The sequence below is a fragment of the Rhinopithecus roxellana genome, chromosome 3, assembly GCF_007565055.1.
Source record: "Rhinopithecus roxellana isolate Shanxi Qingling chromosome 3, ASM756505v1, whole genome shotgun sequence".
Lineage (NCBI taxonomy): Eukaryota > Metazoa > Chordata > Mammalia > Primates > Cercopithecidae > Rhinopithecus > Rhinopithecus roxellana.
Genome location: NC_044551.1, coordinates 58,769,806 through 58,797,410, shown reverse-complemented (window position 1 = coordinate 58,797,410; position 27,605 = coordinate 58,769,806). Strand labels below are relative to the sequence as shown.

Here is a 27,605-nt window from a genome sequence, read left to right as displayed (position 1 = left end):
ATTACCTCAGAAATCTCTCCATTTGGCCCATCCCAGCTACAACCCTTCTCTCCCTTCCACTCTTCCTCCAAAGTAATTGATATCCTGACTTTTTTGGTAATCTTTTTTTTTTATTTTTTTTAGTGGTAAGTTGTTTGGTTTCTTCTTATGAATTTGTAGGCACTCGTTATACATTAAGGAAATTAGGTCTTGGGTTGCCATATATATTACAAGTATTTCTCCTAAGTTTGGGGGTTTTAAATTTTAACTTTGTTGATGAGATGTTTGTCTATGCAGAATTAAAAAAAAAAATTATGTAAAGATTTTAGTTTTGCTTAGAAAGGTGTTTCCTAGTCTAAGATTTAAAAAGTTTCTGTGTTTTCTTCCTATTTTTTATGATTTCTATTTTGGGTTTTTTGAGGGAGTGAGGAGTGACGTAAAGATTAAGGTATGAATTTAGACTTACTTTTTTCTCTGCAAGTACTATTCAGTTTGTTAAAAAAAAAATAAAAGGGAAAGATTTATATGGACTAAAATATACATTTAAAAAACAGTAATATATAAAATATATATCTATTTGGATTATTTTTTTCTCCTTGATTTGCATTGTCATCTCTGTCATATGTCATGGGTCCATATGTATGTGAATCTAGAAAGTCAAGAAGGGCTTTGTGTTGTGTTCCATTGCTCAATTTGCCTATTTATGTGCCAATTCTACATTGCCATAATAGTGTAGGCTATGTCCTCCCATCTTATTTTTCATGAGGAGCTTAGGCTAGTTTTAGCCCTTTGTACTTCCATGTAAGTTTTAGAATTTGCTTGTCAAGTCCCATAAAGAGAAACAAAAACTTTCAGGATTTTGGTTAAGATTCAGTAGCTCAACTTGGGGGAGAATTAATGTCTTTACAATATGGGTCTTTCAGTCCATGAATATGACGTATCTTTCCATTTATTTAGGTTTGCCTTAGAACTTCTTGTTAATAAGTTATTGATTAAGCAGTATAAAATGCAGAAGTTCCATATGAATAAAGATATGGAGGAGGCGTATTCTGGTTTGCATTTGATGTAGGGTAGACATCCTCATTCTTTATTGTACTGTCTACCTTCTTAAAATTGCCCGGTTTTGAATCTTACGCCACCAGATTTGGTAACCCCCTTCTATTCTTTGCAGGAATCATCTAGCAAGATTGTTTTACTCGCCCTCATTCCTTGAAGATTTTTAGCTCCTGGCTCGCTGTTGCCCTTTGCAGTACTACTATCATCATTCTTAGTGATTTTAATATCCTTATAGATGATCCAATAATTTGGCCTCTCTTTTTCTTGACCTTCTCTTCCCTAGTGATTATGTTCTCTGTCTTGCCTTAGCTGCTTATTCCTATGACCATTCTTTCACTTTGTCCCTGTCTGTACCTGTGGTGCTACACCATAGAAGAAAACATAACAACCATGCTCTGGTTTTACTTTAAACTCATGATACTAATCTCAGGTGAGCCTGTAATGCTACTGCTGAATAATCCTGTAACTTTATCCTCTCCTATCTTTTTATATATCTATTTTATACATCTCTTTTTCCTGTGCTCTTAAACTTGCAGTACTTTCTTCCCATCCTTTCATAGCTGATGACTGTAGTTACCATCTACTGAGAAAAGAGAAACAATCCACATGGAATTTCTACAAGTTCCTAGCAGCACGTCTACTTACCTACCTACATCTACACTCTTGATATTCTGATGACCCTCCCATTAAAATGGATGAACTGCATGTCCATTTATCTTAAGCCAACCCCTCTGCTTATGTACTAGATCCCATTCTTTCTTTTCCCCTTTCTCTCTTGTATTAGCAATATTTCTTTCTTATTGTACCATATAAAGATACTATATTTTCTCCCATCTTTAAAAAAGAAAAAGTCTGTTTTAACCCTGTATCTCCCTCCAGTTAGTAACCATATTTCTCTCTTTTGCTTTAAAGAAAAAAAAAATTGTGTGTGTGGTTTTTTGTTTTGTTTTGTTTTTGTTTTTAGTATGGTCTTACGGTCTTGCTTTGTCACCCAGGGTGGAGTGCAGTGGTGTGATCATGGCTTACTGCAGCCTCAGTCTCCTGGGTTCACTGGGCTCAAGGGATCTTCCCACTTCAGCTCCTGAGTAGCTGGGATTACAGGCATGTGTTGCCCTGTCTGGCTAGAGAAAAAACTCTTGAAAACATTTCATATACTTAATATTTTTAATTCCTTGCCTTCCATTCTTTCTTGAATCTACATCAATCAGACATTTATTCTTGCCATTCTTCTAAAACTACTCCTATAAAGGTTATCTGTGGCCTTCATTTTTGTATGTTTACTCCAGTAAAATTGTGATAAATTACCCCAGAATGTAGAGGTATAAAACAACTATTTATTATGCTTATGGGTTTTGTGCATTAGAAATGCAGACAGGACACAGCAGGGGCAGCTTCTCTGCTCTACAGTATCTGGAGCCTTGGCTAGAAGATCAAAGCCTAGGGGCTTAATTGTCAGAAATGATCATGTGTATGTCTGGCAGTTGATACTAGCTTTTGTCTGGGAACCTCAGTTCCTTTCCACATGGACTTCATGTGATCTCTTCCTTTTGTGCTACTTTGGGCTTTCTCATAACGTGGTGCCTGGGTTGCAAGGGTGAATGTTCCAAGAAAGAGAAAGCAAGAAGTTAGCTATATTGCCTTTTGTGACTTAGTCTTGAAAGTCATGTAGTGTCATTTTCATTGTATTCTGTTTATAAAGACAGCCACAAAGTCACACTCAGTTTCAAGGGGAGGGGAAAAAGACTCTGCCTCTTGATGGGGAATACAACCTGAAATATTGCTGTGACTATTTTTAGAAAAACCAGTTTGTTCCTCTTTATTACTAAATAAATTATCAGTTCTCTGTAACTTATTTGACCCGTCTCCAGTGTTTGACAGTTATCATTCTTTCCTTGAATACATTCTTGGATTTCAGGGCATCACGTTCTTGATTTTCCTCTTAACTTACTGAGTGCTCCTTCTCAGACTATTCAGTTGGTTCTTACCTCAATAACTCCTGGCCTGAAGATCTTCTCATTTCTAGCTGCAGGCTCTTCCTTTTCTTATTTCACCCACCCTCACAACTGTAAGTACAGTCATGTGTCACTTAACGGGGATATGTGCTGAGAAATGCATTGTTAGATGATTTCATCATATGAGCACAAACCTAGATGGTATAACCTACTACACACCTAGGATGAATACTGTAGGTAATTGTAACAGACTGGTATTTTTGTATTTAAACCTTTCTAAACATATAAAAGGTACAGTAAAAAATACGGTATGAAAGATAAAAAGTGGACCACCTGTCTAGGGCTTTTACCATGAATGTAGCTTATAGGACTAGAAGTTGCTGTAGATGAGTCAGTGAGTAGTGAAAAGATGTGAAGGCCTAGGACATTACTGTACCCTACTGTAGACTGTAAATACTGTACACTTAGGCTATACTAAATTTATTTTTTAATTATTCAATAATAAACCTTAGTTTGCTGTAAGTTTTTTGCTTTATCTTTTTAATTTTTTAACATTTCAACTCTTTCGTAATAACAGCTTAAAACATAAACATGTTGTATAACTGCAACAATATTTCCTTTCTTTTTCTATTTTCTAATTTAGAGACAAAGTTTGTCTCTGTCACCCAGGCTGAAATGCAGTGGTGTGATCATAGCTTACTATAACCTTGAACTCCTGGGCTCAAGTGATCTTCCTGCCCCTGTCTCCTGAGCAGCTAGGACTACAGGACTGTGCCACCTCACCCAGCTAATTTTTAAATTTTTTTTTAGAGATGGGGGTCTCACTTTGTTGCCAGGCTGTTCTGGAACTCCTGGACTCAAGTGATCCTACCACCTTGGCCTCCCAAAGTGGTGTGATTACAGATGTAAGTCACTGCACCTGGCGTATTTTCTTTGTGTTTTTTTTTTTTTTCTAGCCAATTTATTTATTTTTATTTTTTACTTTTTAAGTTTCTTTGTTAAGAACGAAAACACACATTAGCCTAGGCCTAAGGCAGGATGAGGATCATCAAGACCTCAGTAGGCAATAGGAATTTTTCAGCTCCGTTGGAACCACTGTTGTATGTGCGGTCTGTGATTGACCAAAATGTCATTATGTAGTGTGTAACTCTTATCTGCATTATGATGGCTGTCAAATTCATATTTATAGCTCAAAACTTTCCTTTCAACTGCAGACATGTATCTCTAATTGCTTAATCAGCAGCTCCAATAATTGACACCTCAAATGTTGCGTATCCTAAACAGAGTTTTTAATCAGCACTTCTCCCATGTTTGCCGAATCTGTCTTTTACCATCTTTCTCACCTCAGTAACTGGCAACGTAATAATTTACTTCTCTCTTTGACAGTCCATATACATGCTGTTAAGAAATTCTGTTGGCTTCATCTTGAAAATATATCCAGAGTTGGACATTCAGTGCTGCTTCTATCAGTATTATCCTGGCCTACATCTTGCTTGGGTCATTGCAGTAGCTTTCAAGTTTTCTTGTTTCTGTCCTTACTGCCTATAGTTAACCAGAGTTGTACTGTTAAAATGTAATTCAAATGATTCATTCCTCTGTTTGAAGCTAATTGCTTATCATCTCAAAGTCCTTAAAATAGCATACCAAGCCCACATGATCTCATCCCTATTGTCTCTCTGACCTCGTATTCTACTCTGTCTTAATCTACTGTAATCACACCAGCTCCTTCATTACTGTGGAAACATGACAGTCATATTCCTGCCTCAAGGCCTTTGCACTTGCAGTTCCCTCTGCCTGGACCCTCTGCCCCTGTTCATCCCTGTACTTCATTTCTTTATCTTCTTCATGTCTTCTTACTCGGTTGTCAATTTCTCAGTAACCTTATATTACCACCTTGTTTAAAATTATATTGTCCTTGCCCTAGCATTCCCTGTGTTTCTTCCCTGTCTTTTCTCCATGGCACTTATAAATCATTTTATATACTACAGTATATATATGTTCTATTTTTTATTTTGTTGTCTGTTTTCCTTATTTAGAATAAGGTTCACGGTAGCAGGAATTTTTGTCTATTTTGTTCGTTACTGTATTCTTATCCCCTACGTGAGTATCTGGCAGGTAATAAGTGTTCAACCAATACTGCTGAATGAATAAATATTTTTTGCTTTAAGTTTTTCTTCTACGGCTAAAAAATCGCAAAGCACATATCAATGAATCAGCAAGATCTAGATCCAGATAGTACTACAGATGTGGGAGATGTTACAGATACTGAAGAAGAACTTATTAGAGAATGTGAAGAAATGTGGAAAGATATGGAAGAAGTAAGTATCAAAAGATAGAAGTGATAATTAATATAAGATTTAAATCAACTTCAATAATAGACTCCGGAAAGAAATGCTTGTTGTGCTAGTTTCCAAAAGCCATTATGTATGATAAATATTTATATAGCTTTTAGACCTATAAGCATTCATTCAAGAAACTTTACACTAGATGAGCTATGGAAAGAAAAATTTTGGCAATCCATACTCCCAAGGAGATTATCATCTTATGGAAACAACAGTCATTATATTATGTTGTAGTACAATATTAGACCATATTATAGAAGTACAAAGACTATGCTTAGGAGAAGTCCTAAACTCAGATGAAGGGGTCAAGGATAGCTTTTTAAAAGAGGTAATTACTGGGATAGGTGCGGTGGCTCACACCTGTAATCCCAGCACTTTGGGAGGCCAAGGCTGGGGGATCATGAGGTAAAGAGATCGAGACCATCCTGGCCAACATGGTGAAACCCTGTCTATACTAAAAATACACAGATTAGCTGGGCGTGGTAGTGCATGCCTGTAGTCTCAGCTACTCGGGTGGCTGAGATAGGAGAATTGCTTGAACCCTGGAGGTGGACGTTGTAGTGAGCCAAGGTAATGCCACTGCACTCTAGCCTGGTGACAGCGGAGTGAGACTCTGTCTCAAAAAAAAAAAAAAAGTAATTACTGATTTCATTTCTAAAGAATAATTAGTAGTTACCCTGTAAAAGTAGAAGTAGTATACAAAGCATAAAGAAGAAAATATGTAAAAGCTGCGAGAGTTGACAGAACACTAAATAGAATATTATGGATAATGTACATTAGGAGAAGGACTTCTAGGGTAAGAATGGAGAAGTAATCAGGGGCAAGAACATAAAGGATTTTGTTGAGTGTGTACTAATGGGGAACCACTAAAGGATGTTAAGTATGGAAGTGACATGATCAGATATGCAGTTTGGGAAAATTACTCTGGTGTTTTTGAAGAAAATCGAATGCAGAAGAGTAAGACTACAGATAGAAAGCATTTAGGGAGCTCAAGTAATAGTCCTGGTAAAAAGTAAGGAAGCCCTCAGTATTGTCGTTGCAAATAGAAGAGTGGATTCAAGAGATAAGTAGGTAGGATTAGAAGTTAATTTATGTGCAATGGAAGGGATATATGGTTAGTTTCAGGTTCCTGGTTTGGGTCATTGGGTGGTTGATGGGATTATTTCCCCAAATAGAGAATATAGAAGTGGGAAGAACACATAATTATGAGTGAAAACATAAATTAATTTAGAAAATGTTGTTTGAAATGTATGTACCTTTTCGAAGTTGGTGAGATAGAACTGCCTTTAGTACACTAGAATATGTTGGTGAAAATTTGTTCTACTTAAAGCAAGCTTGTCCAACGTGCAGCCCAGGATGGCTGTGAGTGCACCCCGACACAAACTTTCTGAAAGCATTATGGATTCCTTTTTTTTTTTTTTTTTTTTTTTTTTTTTGCTCATCAGCTATTGTAATGTATTTTGTGTGTGGCCCAAGACAATTCTTCTTCCAGTGTAGCCCAGGGAAGCCAAAAGATAGGGCATAGATATTTTCAGCATCTTATTCTTCCCAGTAAAGTTTCAGAATTGGGCAAATTAGTCAGGTTTTTCTCTTTTCTTACAATTATTTTTAATATAAATACTTGGTATTTTGTATTATTAATGTATTTTCAGGATAATTTTTATAATCCTTCCACCTTTTATTTTTTGCTTCAGGTATTTTTTCAGTATACAAATTTGGATTTTAAAATTACTTAAAATTTGTATAGAGAAATGCTGTACTACAAATGAGCAGAAATAGAGTTTACTCATATTTTTATCTCATGTAATTATCATGAACAGTTTTGTACTTTTAACGGCACAGAAACAATGTCTCCTGAAGGCTTTATTTTCTTAGGATTTCTTAGGATCTTTACTATTTTCTTGTTATTTTTCTATAGTGCTATCCCTTATATTTTTTAATCTCCCACTTTCCAGTTATCTGACTTATAATTCATTCTAGCTATTAGTTTTTGGGTTTTTTTTTTTTTTCTCTTCATTCTAGTGTCTCTTTTTACTTGTGATGTATTCACTTTGGGACTTGTTTGGCTGCCTTAATCGTTTTACTTACAAAGTGAGGACTTTCAACAAACTCTTCTCCATCAGATGTTTGTGGTTTAGAAGAGTGTTCTGTTGGCCTGGTACAAAAGAGGAGGGGAAGGGAATTTTCTGTGAGTTAACGTGTGTGACTTGCTTTTTTTTACTTTTTAAATCAAGTGTCAGAATAAATTGTCACTTATTGGAACCGAAACACTCACTGATTCAAATGCTCAGGTATGAATCTTCTATTTCTTCCTAAAAAATACAAGGTAAGTGGAATTCATTTTATTTTGGAAAAGAAATATATCTGTCTATATTTTTCTCAAGTTTAATAGCTTTGTTAATACCTGTATGCTTAATCGTTTGGAAAACTTCTTACTCTTCTTGCTTTAAGAGTTGGGAGAATATTCCAAAAACTTTCTAGAACAAGCTTTCTAGAACAAGAGGTTTTTTTTTTATTATTTGTCTTTTAGCAGCTATACATATATTTAACAACTGAGTAAATTGCTTGTTGGTTGCTATTTTGCTACCTTGTTAAAATTAGAAGAAAGACTAGTCTGGCCTACATGGCAAAACCCCGTCGTTACCAAAATGCAAAAAAATTAGCTGGTCTTGGTGGTGTGGTCATATGATCCCAGCTACTCAGGAGGCTGAGGCACGAGAACCACTTGAACCCAGGAGACGGAGGCTGCAGTGAGCTGAGATTGCGCCATTACACTCCTGCCTGGGCGAAAGAGCAAGACTGTCTCAAAAAAAAAAAAAAATTAGAACAAAGACTGCTAACTTTGTGTTAGGTATAATAGTCACAGATATTTTACTATCTAAATCTGAACTGATTTTACTCTTGGCCTACAAAAAGGACTAAGATATTCATTATAATAATCAGAATTATGGAATTGCTTTAGGAATAGATCAGTGGATCAGTGAAACAGATTAAAAATTAAAATTGCCTCTTGAGCAGCATGAGAGTTAGGAATGCCAGCCCCTTGCAGAGTATTAAAGTATTAAGAATGTTTATATTTTCATCTATGAATAGTCCACAGAATATGACTTTGTTTTCTTCTTTTGTAGCTATCATTATTAATTATGCAGGTAAAATGTTTAACCGCTGAACTCAGTCAATGGCAGAAAAAAACACCTGAAAGTAAGATTCTTATTTTAAATTTGAATTTTTTGTAAACCTATTAATGACAAATTAATGTAATAATTGTAAGAAAAATTACAAGATCCATTTGGCCTTTCCGACATTGCCCAAATTTCAGTGATACTCAGAAGCCACTTATTTTTTTTCTTTCTATAAATTATTTTGTGCTTCTTTTGTTGTTATTGATAAACATATCTTACATTAGATTATAATAAGCTTGATTATGGAGACGTTATTATATCCATTATGTTATCCTCATAGACACTTAGACACTGCCTTATGCTTAGAAATGGTAAATTGTTCTTTTTTTTTCCAGTAATCTGAGAGTATCGTTTTTTTTTTTTTTTATTTTTTATTATTATACTTTAAGTTCTAGGGTACATGTGCACAACGTGCAGGTTTGTTACATATGTATACATGTGCCATGTTGGTGTGCTGCACCCATTAACTCGTCATTTCATTTGGTATATCTCCTAATACTATCCCTCCCTCTTCCCCCCTCCCCACAATAGGCCCTGGTGTGTGATGTTCCCCTTCCTGTGTCCAAGTGATCTCATTGTTCAGTTCTCACCTATGAGAGAGAACATGCGATGTTTGGTTTTCTGTTCTTGCGATAGTTTGCTGAGAATGATGGTTTCCAGCTGCATCCATGTACCTACAAAGGACTAGAACTCATCGTTTTTTATGGCTGCATAGTATTCCATGATGTATGTGTGCCACATTTTCTTAATCCAGTCTGTCACTGATGGACATTTGGGTGGATTCCAAGTCTTTGCTATTGTGAATAGTGCTGCCATAAACATATGCGTGCATGTGTCTTTATAGCAGCATGATTTATAATCCTTTGGGTATATCCCCAGTAATGGGATGACTGGGTCAAATGGTATTTCTAGTTCTAAATCCTTGAGGAATCGCCACACTGTTTTCCACAATGGTTGAACTAGTTTACAATCCCACCAACAGTGTAAAAGTGTTCCTGTTTCTCCATATCCTCTCCAACACCTGTTGTTTCCTGATTTTTTTAATGATTGCCATTCTAACTGGTGTGAGATGTTATCTCATTGTGATTTCGACTTGCATTTCTCTGATAGCGAGTGATGATGAGCATTTTTTCATATGTCTGTTGACTGTATGAATGTCTTCTTTTGAGAATTGTCTGTTCATATCCTTTCCCCACTTTTTGATGGGGTTGTTTGTTTTTTTCTTTTAAATTTGTTTGAGTTCTTTGTAGGTTCTTGCTATTAGCCCTTTGTCAGATGAGTAGATTGCAAAAATTTTCTCCCATTCTGTAGGTTTCCTGTTAACTCTGATGGTAGTTTCTTTTGCTGTGCAGAGGCTCTTTAGTTTAATTAGATCCCATTTGTCAATTTTGGCTTTTGTTGTCGTTGCTTTTGGTGTTTCAGACATGAAGCCCTTGCCCATGCCTATGTCCTGAATGGTATTACCTATGTTTTCTTCTAGGGTTTTTATGGTTTTAGGTCTAACATTTAAGACTGTAATTCACCTTGAATAAAGTTTTGTATAAGGAGTAAGGAAAGGATCCAGTTTCAGCTTTCTACGTATGGCTAGCCAATTTTCCCAGCACCATTTATTAAATAGGGAATCCTTTCCCCTGTTTCTTGTTTTTGTCAGGTATGTCAGAGATCAGATGTCTGTAGATGTGTGGTATTATTTCTGAGGGCTCTGTTCTATTCCATTGGTCTATATCTCTGTTTTGGTACCAGTACCATGCTGTTTTGGTTACTGTAGCCTTGCAGTATAGTTTGAAGTCAGGTAGCGTGATGCCTCCAGCTTTGTTCATGGCTTAGGATTGTCCTGGCAATGAGGGATCTTTTTTGGTTCCATATGAACTTTAGAGCAGTTTTTTCCAATTCTGTGAAGAAAGTCATTGGTAGCTTAATAGGGATGGCATTGAATCTGTAAATTACCTTGGGCAGTATGGCCATTTTCACAATATTTATTCTTCCTATCCACGAGCATGGTATAGTCTTCCATTTGTTTGTGTCCTCTTTTATTTCACTGAGCAGTGGCTTGTAGTTCTCCTTGAAGAGGTCCTTCACATCCCTTGTCAGTTGGATTCCTAGGTATTTTATTCTCTTTGAAGCTATTGTGAATGGGAGTTCATTCATGATTTGGCTCTCTGTTTGTCTGTTACTGGTGTTTAAGAATGCTTGTGATTTGTGCACATTGATTTTGTATCCTGAGACTTTGCTGAAGTTGCCTATCAGCTTAAGGAGATTTTGGGCTGAGACAATGGGGTTTTCTAAATATACAATCATGTCGTCTGCAAACAGGGACAATTTGACTTCTTCTTTTCCTAACTGAATACCCTTTATTTCTTTCTCTTACCTGATTGCCCTAGCCAGAACTTCCAACACTATGTTGAATAGGAGTGGTAAGAGAGGGCAGCCCTGTCTTGTGCCAGTTTTCAAAGGGAATGCTTCCAGTTTTTGCCCCATTCAGTATGATATTGGCTGTGGGTTTGTCATGAATAGCTCTTATTATTTTGAGATATGTTCCATCAATACCGAATTTATTGAGCATTTTTAGCATGAAGGGCTGTTGACTTTTGTCAAAGGCCTTTTCTGCATCTATTGAGATAATCATGTGGTTTTTGTCTTTGGTTCTGTTTATATGCTGGATTATGTTCATTGATTTGCGTATGTTGAACCAGCCTTGCATCCCAGGGATGAAGCCCACTTGATCATGGTGGATAAGCTTTTTGATGTGCTGGTGGGTTCGGTTTGCCAGTATTTTATTGAGGATTTTTGCATCAATGTTCATCAGGGATATTGGTCTAAAATTCTCTTTTTTTGTTGTGTCTCTGCCAGGCTTTGGTATCAGGATGATGTTGGCCTCATAAAATGAGTGTGGGAGGATTCCCTCTTTTTTTATTGATTGGAATAGTTTCAGAAGGAATGGTACCAGCTCCTCCTTGTACCTCTGGTAGAATTCAGCTGTGAATCGGTCTGGTCCTGGACTTTTTTTAGTTGGTAGGCTATTAATTATTGCCTCAATTTCAGAGCTTGTTATTGGTCTACTGAGGGATTCAATTTCTTCCTGGTTTAGTCTTGGGAGAATGTAAGCATTCAGGAAATTATCCATTTCTTCTAGGTTTTCTAGTTTATTTGCGTAGAGGTGTTTATAGTATTCTCTGATGGTACTTTGTATTTCTGTGGGGTCGGTGGTGATATCCCCTTTATCATTTTTTATTGCGTCTATTTGATTCTTCTCTCTTTTCTTCTTTATTAGTCTTGCTAGCGGTCTATCAATTTTGTTGAACTTTTCCAAAAACCAGCTCCTGGATTCATTGATTTTTTTTGGAGGGTTTTTTGTGTCTCTATCTCCTTCAGTTCTGCTCTGATCTTAGTTATTTCTTGCCTTCTGCTAGCTTTTGAACGTGTTTGCTCTTGCTTCTCTGGTTCTTTTAACTGTGATGTGAGGGTGTCAATTTTAGATCTTTCCAGCTTTCTCTTGTGGGCATTTAGTGCTATAAATTTCCCTGTACACACTGCTTTAAATGTGTCCCAGAGATTCTGGTATGTTGTATCTTTGTTCTCACTGGTTTCAAAGAACATCTTTATTTCTGCCTTCATTTCATTATGTACCCAGCAGTCATTCAGGAGCAGGTTGTTCAGTTTCCATGTAGTTGAGCGGTTTTGATTGAGTTTCTTAGTCCTGAGTTCTAGTTTGATTGCACTGTGGTCTGAGAGACAGTTTGTTATAATTTCTGTTCTTGTACATTTGCTGAGGAGTGCTTTACTTCCAACTATGTGGTCAATCTTGGAATAAATGCGATGTGGTGCTGAGAAGAATGTATATTCTGTTGATTTGGGGTGGAGAGTTCTGTAGATGTCTATTAGGTCCGCTTGGTGCAGAGTTGAGTTCAATTCCTGGATATCCTTGTTAACTTTCTGTCTCGTTGATCTGTCTGATGTTGACAGTGGGGTGTTGAAGTCTCCCATTATTATTGTATGGGAGTCTAAGTCTCTTTGTAAGTCTCTAAGGAGTTGCTTTATGAATCTGGGTGCTCCTGTATTGGGTGCATATATATTTAGGATAGTTAGCTCTTCTTCCTGATTAATTCATCCCTTTACCATTATGTAATGGCCTTCTTTGTCTCTTTTGATCTTTGATGGTTTAAAGTCTGTTTTATCAGAGACTAGGTTTGCAACCCCTGCTTTTTTTTTGTTTTCCATTTGCTTGGTAGATCTTCCTCCATCCCTTTATTTTGAGTCTGTGTGTGTCTCTGCATGTAAGATGGGTCTCCTGAATACAGCACACTGATGGGTCTTGACTCTTTATCCAATTTGCCAGTCTGTGTCTTTTAATTGGACCATTTAGTCCCTTTACATTTAAGGTTAATATTGTTATGTGTGAACTTGATCCTGTCATTATGATATTAGCTGGTTATTTTGCTCGTTAGTTGATGCAGTTTCTTCCTAGCATTGATGGTCTTTACATTTTGGCATGTTTTTGCAATGGCTGGTACCGGTTGTTCCTTTCCATGTTTAGTGCTTCCTTCAGGAGCTCTTGTAAGGCAGGCCTGATGGTGAGAAAATCTCTAAGGATTTGCTTGTCTGTAAAGAATTTTATTTCTCCTTCACTTATGAAGATTAGTTTGGCTGGATGTGAAATTCTGGGTTGAAAATTCTTTTCTTTAAGAATGTTGAATATTGGCCCCCACTCTCTTCTGGCTTGAAGAGTTTCTGCCGAGAGGTCTGCTGTTAGTCTGATGGGCTTCCCTTTGTGGGTAACCCGACCTTTCTCTCTAGGTGCCCTTAACATTTTTTCCTTCATTTCAATTTTAGTGAATCTGACAATTATGTGTCTTGGAGTTGCTCTTCTCGAGGAATATCTTTGTGGCGTTCTCTGTATTTCCTGAATTTGAATGTTGGCCTGCCTTACTAGGTTGGGGAAGTTCTCCTGGATGATATCCTGCAGAGTGTTTTCCAACTTGGTTCCGTTTTCCCTGTCAGTTTCAGGCACACCAATCAGAGGTAGATTTGGTCTTTTTACATTATCCCATATGTCCTGGAGGCTTTGTTAATTTCTTTTTACTCTTTTTTCTCTATACTTCTCTTCTCGCTTCATTTCATTCACCTGATCTTCAGTTGCTGATACTCTTTCTTCCAGTTGATCGAGTTGGTTACCGAAGCTTGTGCATTTGTCACATAGTTCTCGTGTCGTGGTTTTCATCTCTATCAGTTCTTTTAAGGTGTTCTCTGCATTGATTATTCTAGTTATCCATTCATCCATTCTTTTTTCAACGTGTTTAGTTTCTTTGCGCTGGTTATGTAGTTCCTCCTTTACCTCTGAAAAGTTTGATCAACTGAAGCCTCCTTTTCTCAACTCGTCAAAGTCATTCTCTGTCCAGCTTTGTTCCATTGCTGGCATTGAGCAGCGTTCCTTTGGAGGAGGAGATGCGCTCTAATTTTTTGAATTTCCAGCTTTTCTGCACTGCTTTTTCCCCATCTTTGTGGTTTTATCTGCCTTTGGTCTTTGATGATGGTGACATACTGATGGGGTTTTGGTGTGGGTGTCCTTTCTGTTTGTTAGTTTTCCTTCTAACAGTCAGGACCCTCAGCTACAGATCTGTTGGAGTTTGCTTGAGGTCTATTCCAGACCCTGTTTGCCTGGGTATCGGCAGCGGAGGCTGCAGAAGATAGAATATTGCTGAACAGCGAGTGTTGCTATCTGATTCTTTCCTCTGGAAGCTTCGTCTTGGGGTGTAACCAGCCGTATGACATGTGAGGTGTTGGTCTGCACCTAGTGGGGGGTGTCTCACAGTTAGGCTACTCAGGGGTCAGGGACCCACTTGAGCAGGCAGTCTGTCTGTTCTCAGCTCTCAACCTCCGTGCTGGGAGAACCACTGTTCTCTTCAAAGCTGTGAGACAGGGGCTTTTACATCTGCAGAGGTTTCTGCTGCCTTTTGTTTAGCTATGCCCTGTCCCCAGAGGTGGAGTCTATAGAGACAGGCAAGCCTCCTTGAGCTGGGGTGGGCTCCACCCAATTCGAGCTTCCTGGCAGCTTTATTTACCTACTTAAGCCTCAGCAATGGCGGGCACCCCTCCCCCAGCCTCGCTGCCACCTTGCAGTTAGATCTCAGACTGCTGTGCTGGCAATGAGGGAGGCTCCGTGGGCGTGGGACCCTCCGAGCCAGGGGTGGGATCTAATCTCCTGGTGTGCTGTTGCTAAGACCCTTGGTAAAGCACAGTATTAGGGTGGGAGTTACCTGATTTTCCAGGTGTTGTGTGTCTCAGTTTCCCTTGGCTAGGAAAAGGAATTCCCTTCCCCCTTGCGCTTCCCAGGTGAGGTGATGCCTTGCCCTGCTTCAGCTCTCACTGATCGGGCTGCACCCGCTGACCAGCACCGACTGTCTGACATGCCTTAGTGAGATGAACCTGGTACCTCAGTTGAAAATGCAGAAATCACCTGTCTTCTGTGTCACTCACGGTGGGAGGGAGCTGGAGTATGGAGCTGTTCCTATTCTGCCATCTTGGGTGCCCCCCCGAGAAGAGTCTTTTTTTTTTTTTTTTTAAAGACAGGGTCTCATCGTGTTGCCCAGGCTGGAGTGCAGTGCCACAATCATGGCTCACTGCAGCCCCGATCTCCTGGGTTCAAGTGATCCTCCCACCTCAGCCTCCTGAGTAGCTAGGACTGCAAGTGTGCGCCACCATGCCTGGTTAGTGGTTAGTTTTCTTATTTTTTTGTAAAGATGGGGCTTCACCCTATTACCCAGGCTGGTCTTGCACTCCTGGACTCAAGGGATCCTCCTGCCTTGGCTTCCCAAAGTGCCAGGATTACAGGCCTGCCAGTAAATTGTTTCTGAATGAATGAAATTTACCTAGTGGAAGAGAGAAGCTATAAAGTTAATTTATTTTAGATACTTACACAAAAGGGCCACATAGTTTGTGTGATTTCTTGTGTTTGTCCAACTAGTGCCAGCGATATTTTTGTCTTCAGTTAGGGAATAGAAGACAGCATAAAAATTTATAATTGTGATACTCAACTAGTACATCTTTTTTTATTGTTATGAAAGCTTAAGTTTCTCTATGCAACATATTTCTATACAGGCACACCTCATTTTATTGTACCTGACTATTGCACTTTGCAGATACTGTATGTTTAACAAATTCTGTTTGTGGCGAACTTGTGTCACGTTTTGGTAATCTCTCAGTATTTCAGACTTTTAAGTTATTCTTACATCTGTTAGAGGGAATCTGTGATCAGTGGTCTTTGATCTTACTGTTTTAATTGTTTTGAGGAACCACAAGCTGCACCTGTATAAGACAGTAATTTTAATCAGTAAATGTTGTGTGTATTCTGACTGCTCCACTGACCAGTTGTTCCCCCATCTGTCTCCCTTTCCTTGGCCCGCCCTTTTCCTTAAAGCACAAGAATATTGAAATTAGACCAATTAATACCCCTCCAATTGTTTCTAAATTTTTAAGTGAAAAGAATTGCACATCGATAACTTTAAATTAAAAGCTAGAAATGATTAAGTTTCATGAGGAAGGCATGTTGGAAGCCAAGATAGGCCAACAGCTCAGCTATGCTCTGGCATCATTTAGCCAAGTTGTGAATTGAAAGGAAAATATATTTTTTTTTTTTGAGATGGAGTCTCGTTCTGTTGCCAGGCCGGAGTGCAGTGGTGTGATCTCAGCTCAGTGCAGTCTCTGCCTCCCGGATTCAAGCGATTCTCCTGCATCAGCGTCCCAAGTAACTGGGATTATAGGCGCATGCTACCACACCCATCTAATTTTTTTTTTTTTTTTTTTTTTTTTTTTTTTTTTTTGAGACAGAGTCTCGCTCTGTCGCCCAGGCTGGAGTGCAGTGGCCGGATCCTAGCTCGCTGCAAGCTCCACCTCCCGGGTTTACGCCATTCTCCTGCCTCAGCCTCCCGAGTAGCTGGGACTACAGGCACCTGCCACCTCGCCCGGCTAGTTTTTTGTATTTTTTAGTAGAGACGGGGTTTCTCCGTGTTAGCTAGGATGGTCTCGATCTCCTGACCTCATGATCCGCCCGTCTCCGCTTCCCAAAGTGCTGGGATTACAGGCTTGAGCCACCGCGCCCAGCCAATTTTTGTATTTTTTTATTAGAGACAGGGTTTCTCCATGTTGGCCAGGATGGTCTTGATCTCCTGTCCTCGTGGTCCACCGTGGCCTCCCGAAGTGCAGGAAAAAATTTTAAAGGAAATTGTAAATGTTGCTCTAGTGAACACACAAATTACGAGAAAGCAGAACAGCCTTATTGCTGTTACAGAGAAAGTTTTAGTGGTCTACTTAAATGATCAAACCAGCCATATCATTCCCTAAGCCAAAGCCTAATCCACAACAAAGCCCTCGCTCTTTTCAATTCTACGAAGGCTGAGAGAGATGAGGAAGCTGCACAAGAAAAGTGTGAAGCTAGCAGAGGTTGGTTCATGAGGTTTAAGGAAAGAAGCCATCTCCATGATATAAAAGTGCAAGGGGAAGCAGCAAGTACTGAGGCAGAAGCCCCAACAAGTTATCCAGAAGATCTGGCTAAGATACTTGAAGGCAGCTATGCTAAACAGCAAATTTTCAATGTAGGCAGAACAGCCTTCTACTGGAAGAAGATGCCTTCTAGGACTCTCATAGGTAGAGAGGAGAAGTCGATGCCTGACTTCAAAGCTTCAAAAGTAGAGGTTGACTCTCTTGATAAGGACTAGTGCAGCTGGTGACCCTGAGTTAAAACCAACACTCATTTATCATTCCAGCCATCCTAGAGCCCTTGAGAATTATACCAAATCTACTCTGCCTGTGCATTGTAAATGGAACAGTAAAGTCTGGATGACAGTACAACTGTTTATAGCATGGTTTACTGAATAGTTTAAGCCCACTGTTGAGACCTACTGCTCAGGAAAAAAAAAAAAAAAAAGATTCCTTTCAAAATATTACTGCTCCCCATCTCTTCAGTCAAGAGCTCTGATGGTGATGTACAAGGAATTTAATGTTTTCATGTCTGTTGATGCAACATCTCTTCTGCAGCCCCGGGACCAAGAAGCCATCTCAACTGAAGTCTTATTATTTAAGAAATACACTTTGTAAGGCTATAGCTGTCATAAGTCCTCTGATGGATCTGGGCCAAAGTACATTGAAACCTTCTGGAAAGTATTCACCATTCTAGATGCCATTAAGAACATGCGTGATTTATGGAAGAAGGTTAAAATAACAACATTAACAGGAATGTGCAAGAGGTTGGTTCTAACCCTTATGGATGACTCTGAGGGGTTCAAATAACTACAAATGTGGTAGAAGTATCTAACTAGAATTAGAAGTGGAGTCTGAAGATGTGACTGAATCACTGCAATCTCATGATAAAACTTGAACAGATGAGGAGTTGCTTCCCATGGATGAGCAAAAATAGTGGTTTCTTGAGATGGAATCTACTCCCATTGAAGATGCTTTGATCACGGTTGAAATAACAACAAAAGATTTATAATATTACATAAACTTTGTTAGTAAGGCAGTGTCAGGGTTTGAGAGGAGTGACTAATTTTGAAAGAAGTTCTGCTGTCTGTAAAATGCTATCAAACAGCATCTCATGCCACCGAGAAATCTTTTTGTGAAAGGAAGAGTCAATCAGTGTGGCAAACTTCATTGTTGTCCTATTTTAAGAAATGGCCACAGCCACCCCAACCTTCAGCAGCCACTAACCCGATCAGTCATCAGCCATGAACACTGAAATAAGACCTTCCGCCAGGAAAAAATTACAACTCACCAAAGGCTCAGATTAGGCATCTCAGTTAGCATTTTTTAGCAATAAGGTGTTTTTAAAATAAGGTATGTACATTTTTAGAAATAATGCTAATGCATAATTTAATAGACTACAGTATAATGTAAACAAAACTTTTATATGTGCTGGGAAAACAAAAAATTTGTGTGACTCATTTTGTTGTGATATTTGCTTTAGTGTTGGTGGTCTAGAACCAAACTTGGACTATCTCCAAAGTATCCCTGCATTTGGTATTCTGTTCGGATTATACCCTCTTTTTCTATATGTCTCCCTGCTTCTTTCTTCTCCCACTCTGTTTTCTTTCCTTTAACTATCCTACACCCCATGCTTCCCTTCATAGTCTTCTTTGTAGGCTTATCATTCTCTTTCCCAATTGATTGAAATTCCCCTAGGAGCAGTCTTCAGCTGTTTTCTCCTCATTCTCTTCCTATACAATTTTATCCATATTTCTTGCTTTAATGACTGTCTTCATGCCAATGTCAACCATTTTTCCACATCGGTACTACTACCTGTTAGTCATTAATTTGAGCATTTCTGATAGGTGTGTAGTATTATACAATTGTGATTTTAATTTGCCTTCAACCATATGTCTTATTGCCTTTTCAGTAGTAAGAATCTCAAAAACTGCTCATACTGAAATTTTATTTATTCACGCCATTCTCCTGTCTCAGCCTCCCGAGTAGCTGGGACTACAGGCGCCCGCCTCGTCGCCCGGCTAGTTTTTTTGTATTTTTTAGTAGAGACGGGGTTTCAGCGTATTAGCCAGGATGGTCTCGATCTCCTGACCTCGTGATCCGCCCGTCTCGGCCTCCCAAAGTGCTGGGATTACAGGCTTGAGCCACCGCGCCCGGCCCATACTGAAATTTTTATTTTATTTTATTTTATTTTTTTTTTGAGACAGTCTTACTCTGTCACCCAGGCTGGAGTGCAGTGGTGCAACCTCGGCTCACTGCAACCTCTGCCTTCCAGGTTCAAGCAGTTCTTGTGCCTCAGCCTCCCAAGTAGCTGGGATTACAGGTGCCTGCCACCATGCCTGGCTAATTTTTACATTTGTAGTAGAGATGGGTTTTGCCATGTTGATCAGGCTGGTCTTGAACTCCTGACCTCAGGTGATCCTCCTGCGTCAGCCTCCCAAAGTGTTGGGATTGCAGGTGTGAGCCACCGTGCCCAGCCTCAAATATTAAAATGTTCAAGTTCTCCAGAGGACCCTATAAGCTATACCAGCATTATATCTTCTGCTCCTGTTTTTATGTGTTATATCTATAATAATAACTGCCTTATGTTCATATTCTCCAGAGGACCCTATATGCGATACCAATATTGTATCTTCATCTCCTGTTTTTATGTGTTATATCTATAATAATAACTTTCATATTAGTATACTAGAGCCATCATAACAAACTATGGATTAGGTGGCTTAAACAACAGAAATTAATTTTCTCACAATTCTGGAAGATACAAGTTAAAGAACAAGGTGTCAATAGGTTGATTTCTTCTGAGGCCTCTCCCCTTAGCTTGCAGATGTCCATCTTCCTGTGTCTTCACATGGTCTTCCTTCTGTGTCCTAATCTCCTCCTTTTATAAGGACACCAGTTTTATTGGATTAGGGCCAACCCTAATAACCTAATTTTGACTTAATTACCTCTTGAAATACTCAATTCCAAATACCATCATATTCAAAGCTATTGAGAATTAGGATTTCAACATAGGAATTTGGGGGTGGGAGCACATCAACCAATAACAATTTACAAATCTATATATTTAAACCAGACTTCTCTACAATATCAGACTCAAATATCTTTGTACCTCCTAGGCGTCTTTTCCAAAATATTTCATAGACACCTCAGATTCATAAACTGACTTTTTCTGTTTTCTGACTCATTGAATGGAGCATATTTGATCAGTTACCAATTTAAGAGTCCTCCTAGATTCTTTCTTTTTCATTTTGCACATATAGCACGTTTGTTAAAATTAGAATAGTCGGGCGTGGTGGCTTACGTCTGCAGTCCCAGCACTTTGGGAGGCCAGGGCTGGTGGATCACCCGAGGGGGAGAAAAAAAATTGAACAAAAACATTAGAACTAGAACATATAGCTAGTTACTAAGTATCAAGTCCTACTGTCACAGATTTTCTTTGAGTTTTCATCACCAGTCCATTAGATTATTATAACAGACTTTTTTATCTCTTGACCACAATGGGTTTCCCCCACCCTGGCAATGATAGAAGTTTTCAAACTTAAAGAAAAGTAAAAAAATATATATATAGTTAGCTGCAGTGAACTCAGAGACCAGATTCTACAGTTATCAACCTTTTCTCAATCTTGTTTTAGGCTTTTTTGGAGTGGCTTTATATAACATACATTTATTATCTCATAATTTCTGTAGGTCAGGGGTCTGAGGACATTTATTGTTTCACAGTTTCTGCTGGTAGGAGTCTGGACATAGCTTAACTGGATCCTCTGCTTAGGGATTTCACGGCTGCAATGATAGATTGTCCTCAAAGGCTTAAGGAGGAATCCATTTCCAAGCTTACTGAAGTTGGCAGAATTTATTTCCTTGTGACTAGGATTTATGGTAACTTTAGTCTATGTTTGTTTTTGTTCTTTCTATTGTTTGTTCTTTCTTCCTGATCTTCTGACATTCCTTTTATTGTTTCTGTTTCAAGAACTTTCTTGAGCCGTTCTTTTAGAGTTGATCTGCTGGCAACAAATATTCTTAGTTTTTCTTTATCAGAGAATTTCTTGATTTCTCCTTCATTCCTGAAGGATATTTTCACTGGATATGCAATTCAGGGTTGTTTTCTTTAGGAACTTAAAAATGTTGTGCCACTTACCTCTGCCTCCCTTGGTACTGATGAGAAATGTGCTGTCATTCTGATGGACTTTGCTTTATAGAGAAGGCTTTGTGTGTGTGTGTGTGTGTCTGCTTTGGGGACTTTTTCTTTGTATTCAGCTTTTAGAAGAATAATTATGTATCTTGGCCTGGCTTTCTTTGGCTTTATCTTACTTAGGAGTCACTCAGATTCTTGAATATGTAGATTTATGTCTTTTGCAGAATTTGAGAACTTTTTAGCTCTCGTTTGATGTATTTTTTTAGCAACTCCCGCCACCTTCTTTCTCCTTTCCTGGAATTTCAGTAACATGAATGTTAGACCTTTTGTTACAGTTACCCAAGTCCCCGAGGTTTTGTTTAAAGAAAATTGTTTAGTTGTGGTAAAATATAAACGTTACAATTTTAACCATTTTTAAGTGTATAGTTCACAGTAGTGTTAAGTACATTCACATTTTTGTGCGGTGTATCTTCAGAAGTTTTTCATCTTGTAAATCTGAAATTCTAAACACATTAAACAGCAACTCTCCTTTTCCGTCTTCCCCCAGCCCTGGCAACCTCAATTCTACTTTCTATTAATTTGATTAGTTTAGATATCTTATATAATGGAATCATATAGTATTTGTGTTTTTGTGGGTGGCTTATTTTACTTAGTGTAATGTCCTCAGAGGTCTTCCATGTTGTAGCACGTTAGAATTTCCTTCCTTTTTAAAGTCTGAATAGTATTCCATTGTATGTATATACCACAGTTTGTTTATCCATTCATCTGTCAGCGGAAACTTGGGTTGCTTTCGTCATTTCATTACTGTGAATGTGAGTGCTGCTATGAACATGGATGTGCAGTTATCTCTTTTGAGGCCCTGCTTTCAATTATTTTGGATGTCTACCAGAAATAAAATTAGTAGATCATATGATAGTTCTATTTTAAGTTTTTTGAGGAACCACCATACTATTTTCCATAATGGTTGCACCATATTACAATCTCACCAACAGTGCACATGGTTTCAGTTTCTCAACATCCTTGTCAACACTTGTTACTTTCTGTTTTTTTGATAATAGCTGTCTGCCATGGCCTAAATATGTCCGCGAAATTCATGTTAAAACTTAATCACCAGTATGATAGTGTTAAAAGGTGGGGTCTTTAGGATGTGATTAGTGAGCTTCTTATGGAGGTTGAAGGGGGTGTCTAGTCTTTTTTTCCCCCTTTTGCCTTCCACTATGAGAGGACACAGCAAGAAGACACCATCTTGGAAGCAGAGAGCAAGCCCTTCCCAGACACTGTAAATATTCTAATACAAACCTATCTATGAAGCACATATAGAAAGTTCTTTCCTGTTAGAAGGCTTTCTAGAAAAGCAGATACCTTTGAAAGTTTTCAGTAGCCTGTCATTTGAGAAGTTTCAAATAGCACTTCGTTAGGAAAGGAAAATTTCTAGTGTAAGGGTTGAACACATTAAAATTTGCTATACAAAATTACACACTTGTTTCTACTCATTAGGCTGACAAAAATTTTAGAAGCGTTTGTAATGTTTCTTGCTGTTTTTTCTTCGTAGCTCATGGGAATGTCTTTAGAAAGGAAGCTGACATTCTCGATTCAGATTCAAAATACGTATGTCATTCTCTGAAATTTCATTTCTGAGAATCTGTTCTATAGAAATGAGAGCACCAGTACATAAAAACATATATAAAAGCCTGCTTACTACATCCTTGTTTGTTATGGCTAGAGACTAGACACAAAGTTAGTCTAAAATCAAAGTGTTCAATCAATACGGAAATCACTCAGTATATTATGGTATATTCATTTTGGAATATCATGCAGCCATTAAAAGTTATGAATTAGACCTATATAAGTCTAGGTTTTCCTGGGGGCTTTATTGAGTGAAAGTAAGATGAATATAATATGTATGATATGATCCCATTCTTATAAAACCAATGATGATAAAAATAACCCTTTTAAGTGTATGTATATGTATGTTACATATGTGTACATAGGATACATGACTGCAGGGAAGGTATTTGAGGAACACACTATAGATTATTAGCTTTGCTTTTGAGGGTTTGAAGAACAAAAGAAGAAAAAGGCACTAAATGGTACATAAATAGGATCAAATTTATCTAAAATTGTATGTAGTTGGCTATATGTGCAAAGATGTTAAACATAAATAAAATGAAAACTACACACATTTCATAAAAAGTTGTGTATTATCAAGGCAGGTGGATCACTGGAGGTCAGGTGTTCAAGACTGGCTTGGCCAACATGGTGAAACCTCATGTCTACTAAAAATACAAAAATGAGCCGGGCATGTTGGTGGATGCCTATAATCCCGGCCACTCAGGAGGCTGAGGCACGAGAATTGCTTGAACCAGGGAAGTGGAGGTTGCAGTGAGCCAAATCGCGCCATTGCACTGCAGCCTGGGTGACAAGAGGAAAACTCTGTCTTGGGGGGAAAAGAGTTGTATATTAAATAAATGGAGATGGAAAGAATTATCTTAGAAAACTGCAAAATTCTTGATTTTTGAGAGTTAACTATGTGTGACTTTGTTTTGTTTTGTTTTTGTAGTAATTCCCTTGACGGAAGATGTTCTCATAACATTAGGAAAAGAAGAGGTAAGCCACTCAATGAATTTGTAGTGACCCCAAGTAATTTCTAACTAGATCTATTTTAGATAAGTTCATAACATAAGAAATAGGATGAAACTACTCTAAAACCATATTAAATTTTCCCCTTTTATTTATGTTTTATGGAACATAATATTTGAATTTTGTTTTGTTATGTTATGTTATGTTATGTTACATTATGTTATTTTTGAGATGGAGTCTTGCTCTGTTGCCCAGGCTGGAATGCATTGGCACAATCCCGGCTCACTATAACCTGTACCTCCCAGGGTGAAGCGATTCTCCTACCTCTGCCTCCCGAGTAGCTAGGATTACAGGCACGTGCCACCATGCCTGGCTAATTTTTGTATTTTTAGTAGAGACAGGGTTTCACCATGTTGGCCAAGCTGATCTTGAACTCCTGACTTTGTGATCCGCCCACCTTGGCCTCCCAAATGCTGGGATTACAGGTGTGAGCCACCACACCTGGCCTAAGGATTTGAATTTTGAACTTGATTTTTGCATCAGAACTATGACTGAAGTTAATGGTTATGTGTAAACGTTAATCTCATATCTAGTTTTTAGTTGATTAAACTTCATAATAAAAGCAAAATATTAAACATGGCTTAATGACCCCATACATGCATTTCTCCTTCTGCTGTGGACTAAATATTTGTGTCTCCCCAAATCCATATGTTGAAATCTATTCCCCAGTGTGATGATATTAGGAGATGAGACCTTTGGGAGAGGATTAGGTCCTGGGTGTAGGACCTTCGTAAATGAAATGAATGCCCTTATAAATGTCTGAAGAGAGCAGTGTCCTCCCCTTCCATCATGTGAGGACACAACTAGAAGGTACTGTCTGTGAAGACATGGGCCCTCAGTAGACATTGAATCTTGGACTTCCTAGCTGACAGAATTGTGAGAAATAAATTTCTAGTTTTTATAAGCTGCCCAGTCTGTGGTATTTTGTTATAGGAGACTGAATGGACTATGACAGAAAGTTGGTACTGAGAAGTGGAGGTGATACTATAACAAATACCAAAAAATATGGAAACATCTTTGGAACTGGGTAATCAGTAGTAGCTGGAAGAATTTTGAAATGCGTGCAAAGGCCTACATTGCTGTGAGCTGACCTTTAAAAGTGATTCTGGTAGGAACTGAGGTTATAAGAGAGCTGTAGAAAAAGCCTCAGTTTTCTTAGCGAATACTTGAATAGTCCTGAAAAGAATGTTGGTAGAAATATGCACAGTAATGGCCATTTTGATAGGTCTCACCTGGAAAGAAAGAACATGTTTCCAAGGATAGAGAGGAAAAAAATCAAAGTATTTTTCCTAGTCTCCCTCACCACTCAATATAACATAGCACTTCTGGTTACCAAAATGAGTGGGGAATTCTCCTCACCAGCAACCAATTATTTGGCAGATTCTGCAGAAGATGATTCTCTCCTAAACACCAGTTGGGTGTCCTCTTAATTCACTTCAGTTCTGACACAATCTACTTGGAGGTAGCATCAGATCCCACAGGTTGGGCGCTCAGTCCCACATGCTTAACCCTAGTTTCAGATACCAGTTGCCAGTAATAGATTGTCGCCTGTATTCTGACTGACTGTAAATCGGGTTTTCATGATCCCCTCCTCCTCAGGTTTGATTAATTTGCCAGAGCAGCTCACAGAACTCAGAGATAAACTTACTTTCATTTACTCATGTGTCATAAGAGGTATTACAGAGGATACATGGCTGGGCATGGTGGCTCACACCTGTAATCCCAGCACTTTGGGAATCTGAAGAGGATGGGTCACTTGAGCCTAGGTGTTCAAGACCAGCCTGGGCAATACGGCAAAAGCCTGTCCCTACAAAAAAAAAAAAAAAAAACAGAAATCTTTTATGTGGTAGTGTGTGCCTGTAGTCCCAGATACTTGGGAGGCTGAGGTGGGAGGATTGCTTGAGCCTGGGAGGTTGAGGCTGCAGTGAGCCATGGTCGCATCACTGCCTTCCAGCCTGGGCAACAGAGTGAAACCCTGTCTCAAAAAAAGAAAAAAGATAAAAAGATACAGATGAACAGCCAGATGGAAAAGATGTGTAGGGCAAGTCATGGTGGAAGGGACATGGAGCTTCCATGCCATCTCTGGACATGGTACTCTCCAGAAACTTGCCTGTGTTCAGCTATCTAGAAGCTCCCCATACCCAGTTCTTTTGGGGTTTTATGGAAGTTTCATTATGTAGGTACGATTGATTAAATCATTTGCCGTTGATGACCAGCTTAACTCTCAGTTCTTCTCCCCTCCCCAGAGTTTTGAGGGGCGGTGCTGGAAGTCCTAACTCTCTAGTCAGGTTTTGGTCTTTTTTTTATGACCCACCCTCATCCTGATGTTACTGAAGGGCTCCCAGCCATCACTCAACTCATGCATATAAAAAGATACCACAATAGGGGTAAAGACCAAATATATGTTTTACAGTATCACAATGTTATTGCATAGTGGAGTAAATATCATTCTTATTATAAAGAGGCAAAGAGCTTGGCTGAATTACATTCCTGCCCTAGTGTTTTGTGAAAGATAGAACTTACAGGAATGAAGTTGAATCTTTGAGGAAATAGTTAAGAAAAGTGTTGAAGGTATGGCTTGACTTCTCTTAATTGTGTATGGTAAAATGTGGGAAGAGAAAAATGACTTAAATTGATAATAAAAAATGAAGCTGAATTTAAATGTTTGAAAAATTGTCAGCCTATCCATATTGTAAAGAATGAGAAAGGCTGTTTGGGAAAGAACTTAAAGGGTGTGGCCAAATGACCGTCTCATAAGGAGATTAGTCAGCCATCTCAACTGAAGCCAGGAGCTGTTGTTCAAAACAATGGAAGAATGCAATGTAAGGGCTACTGGAATCTGTGGGACCTTGAGCTGTACTGCCTAGCATGAACTCATGCTGTGGGCTCTGCTCCCTATACTTAAACTGTGTTCATCAGTTGCCCCAGGTGCAGCTTCAGTGTGTCTAGATGTGGCAGAGGCTGCAGTGATCACCCTTCTGGAGGGTCATATCTCCTCCAGGGTGCAGAATGCAGAAGCCAGGGGTAATGGCTGGTTCCATCTGGGTTTTAAAGGAAGGAGCCTCCTGGCAGAGCCTTCAGCTTATGACCTCAGCCCAGGAGAGCCATGGTGCCCAGGCACAGCGATACTGTGAGTGAAGCACAGACAGAGCTGCTGGAGGGCCATTCTGCCAAGCTGTGGGAATAAGGATGCTCAGAGCTGTGGGGCCCCAAATCCCTGCTCAGCAAAGCTGCAGGGGCAGAACCACCTTCACCCTAGTGGGCCTGGAAAACAGCATCAAACCAAAGATTATTCTTGGGCCTTAAGATTTAAAGTTGTTTATCCTGTTGTGTTGGGAGTTAATTGGGACATGTTACCCCTTCTTTCCTATTTTGGAATAGAAATGTCTATCCTATGTCCCTCCCACCATTGTATTTTTGAAGCACAAAACCTGTTTGATTTCACAAGTTCACAACTGGAGTTCAATTTGCTTCAAAATCTATTGTACTGTGAATTTTACTCATTTAATTTAATCATATTTATGTGAGATGTTAGACTTCAAACCTTTGAGTTGATGGTAGAATAAGTTAAGACTTTTGTGGCCATTGGGATGGAATGAATGTACTTTTTTTGCATGTGAGGAAGACATGAATTTCTGAGTTTTAAATATGAATGTCCAGACAAGGATCCTAGAACTTTCTCAAACCTTAAATGTCAATAATGTCATGTTTTTAAAGTATCAGTTCATAAGGTTAAAATATAGAAGAGAAGATAGAAGCAAACAAAAATTTTTACAAGTTGTAGAGCATGGAAAGAGGGAAGTATGTGCCTAGAGACAGAAATCATGATGAAAAGAGTTTGTCTGTC

At 38.7% G+C, this 27,605-nt stretch overlaps 1 protein-coding gene across 3 annotated transcripts in view; it reads left to right on the top strand.

The window, feature by feature from the left end:
- Positions 1 to 27,605, top strand: part of CENPK (centromere protein K) — a 49,057-nt gene that overhangs the window by 2,758 nt on the left and 18,694 nt on the right. For 2 of the 3 annotated variants that reach the window (XM_010367700.2, XM_010367698.2), the window contains exons 3-6: positions 5,156 to 5,305; positions 7,564 to 7,620; positions 8,458 to 8,530; positions 23,679 to 23,725. In XM_010367700.2, the coding sequence (XP_010366002.1) occupies positions 5,195 to 5,305; positions 7,564 to 7,620; positions 8,458 to 8,530; positions 23,679 to 23,725 (288 nt within the window). In that variant the 5' untranslated portion in view covers positions 5,156 to 5,194. The remainder of the gene's footprint in view (positions 1 to 5,155; positions 5,306 to 7,563; positions 7,621 to 8,457; positions 8,531 to 23,678; positions 23,726 to 27,605) is intronic. The other variant, XM_030926687.1, reaches the window with a different exon arrangement.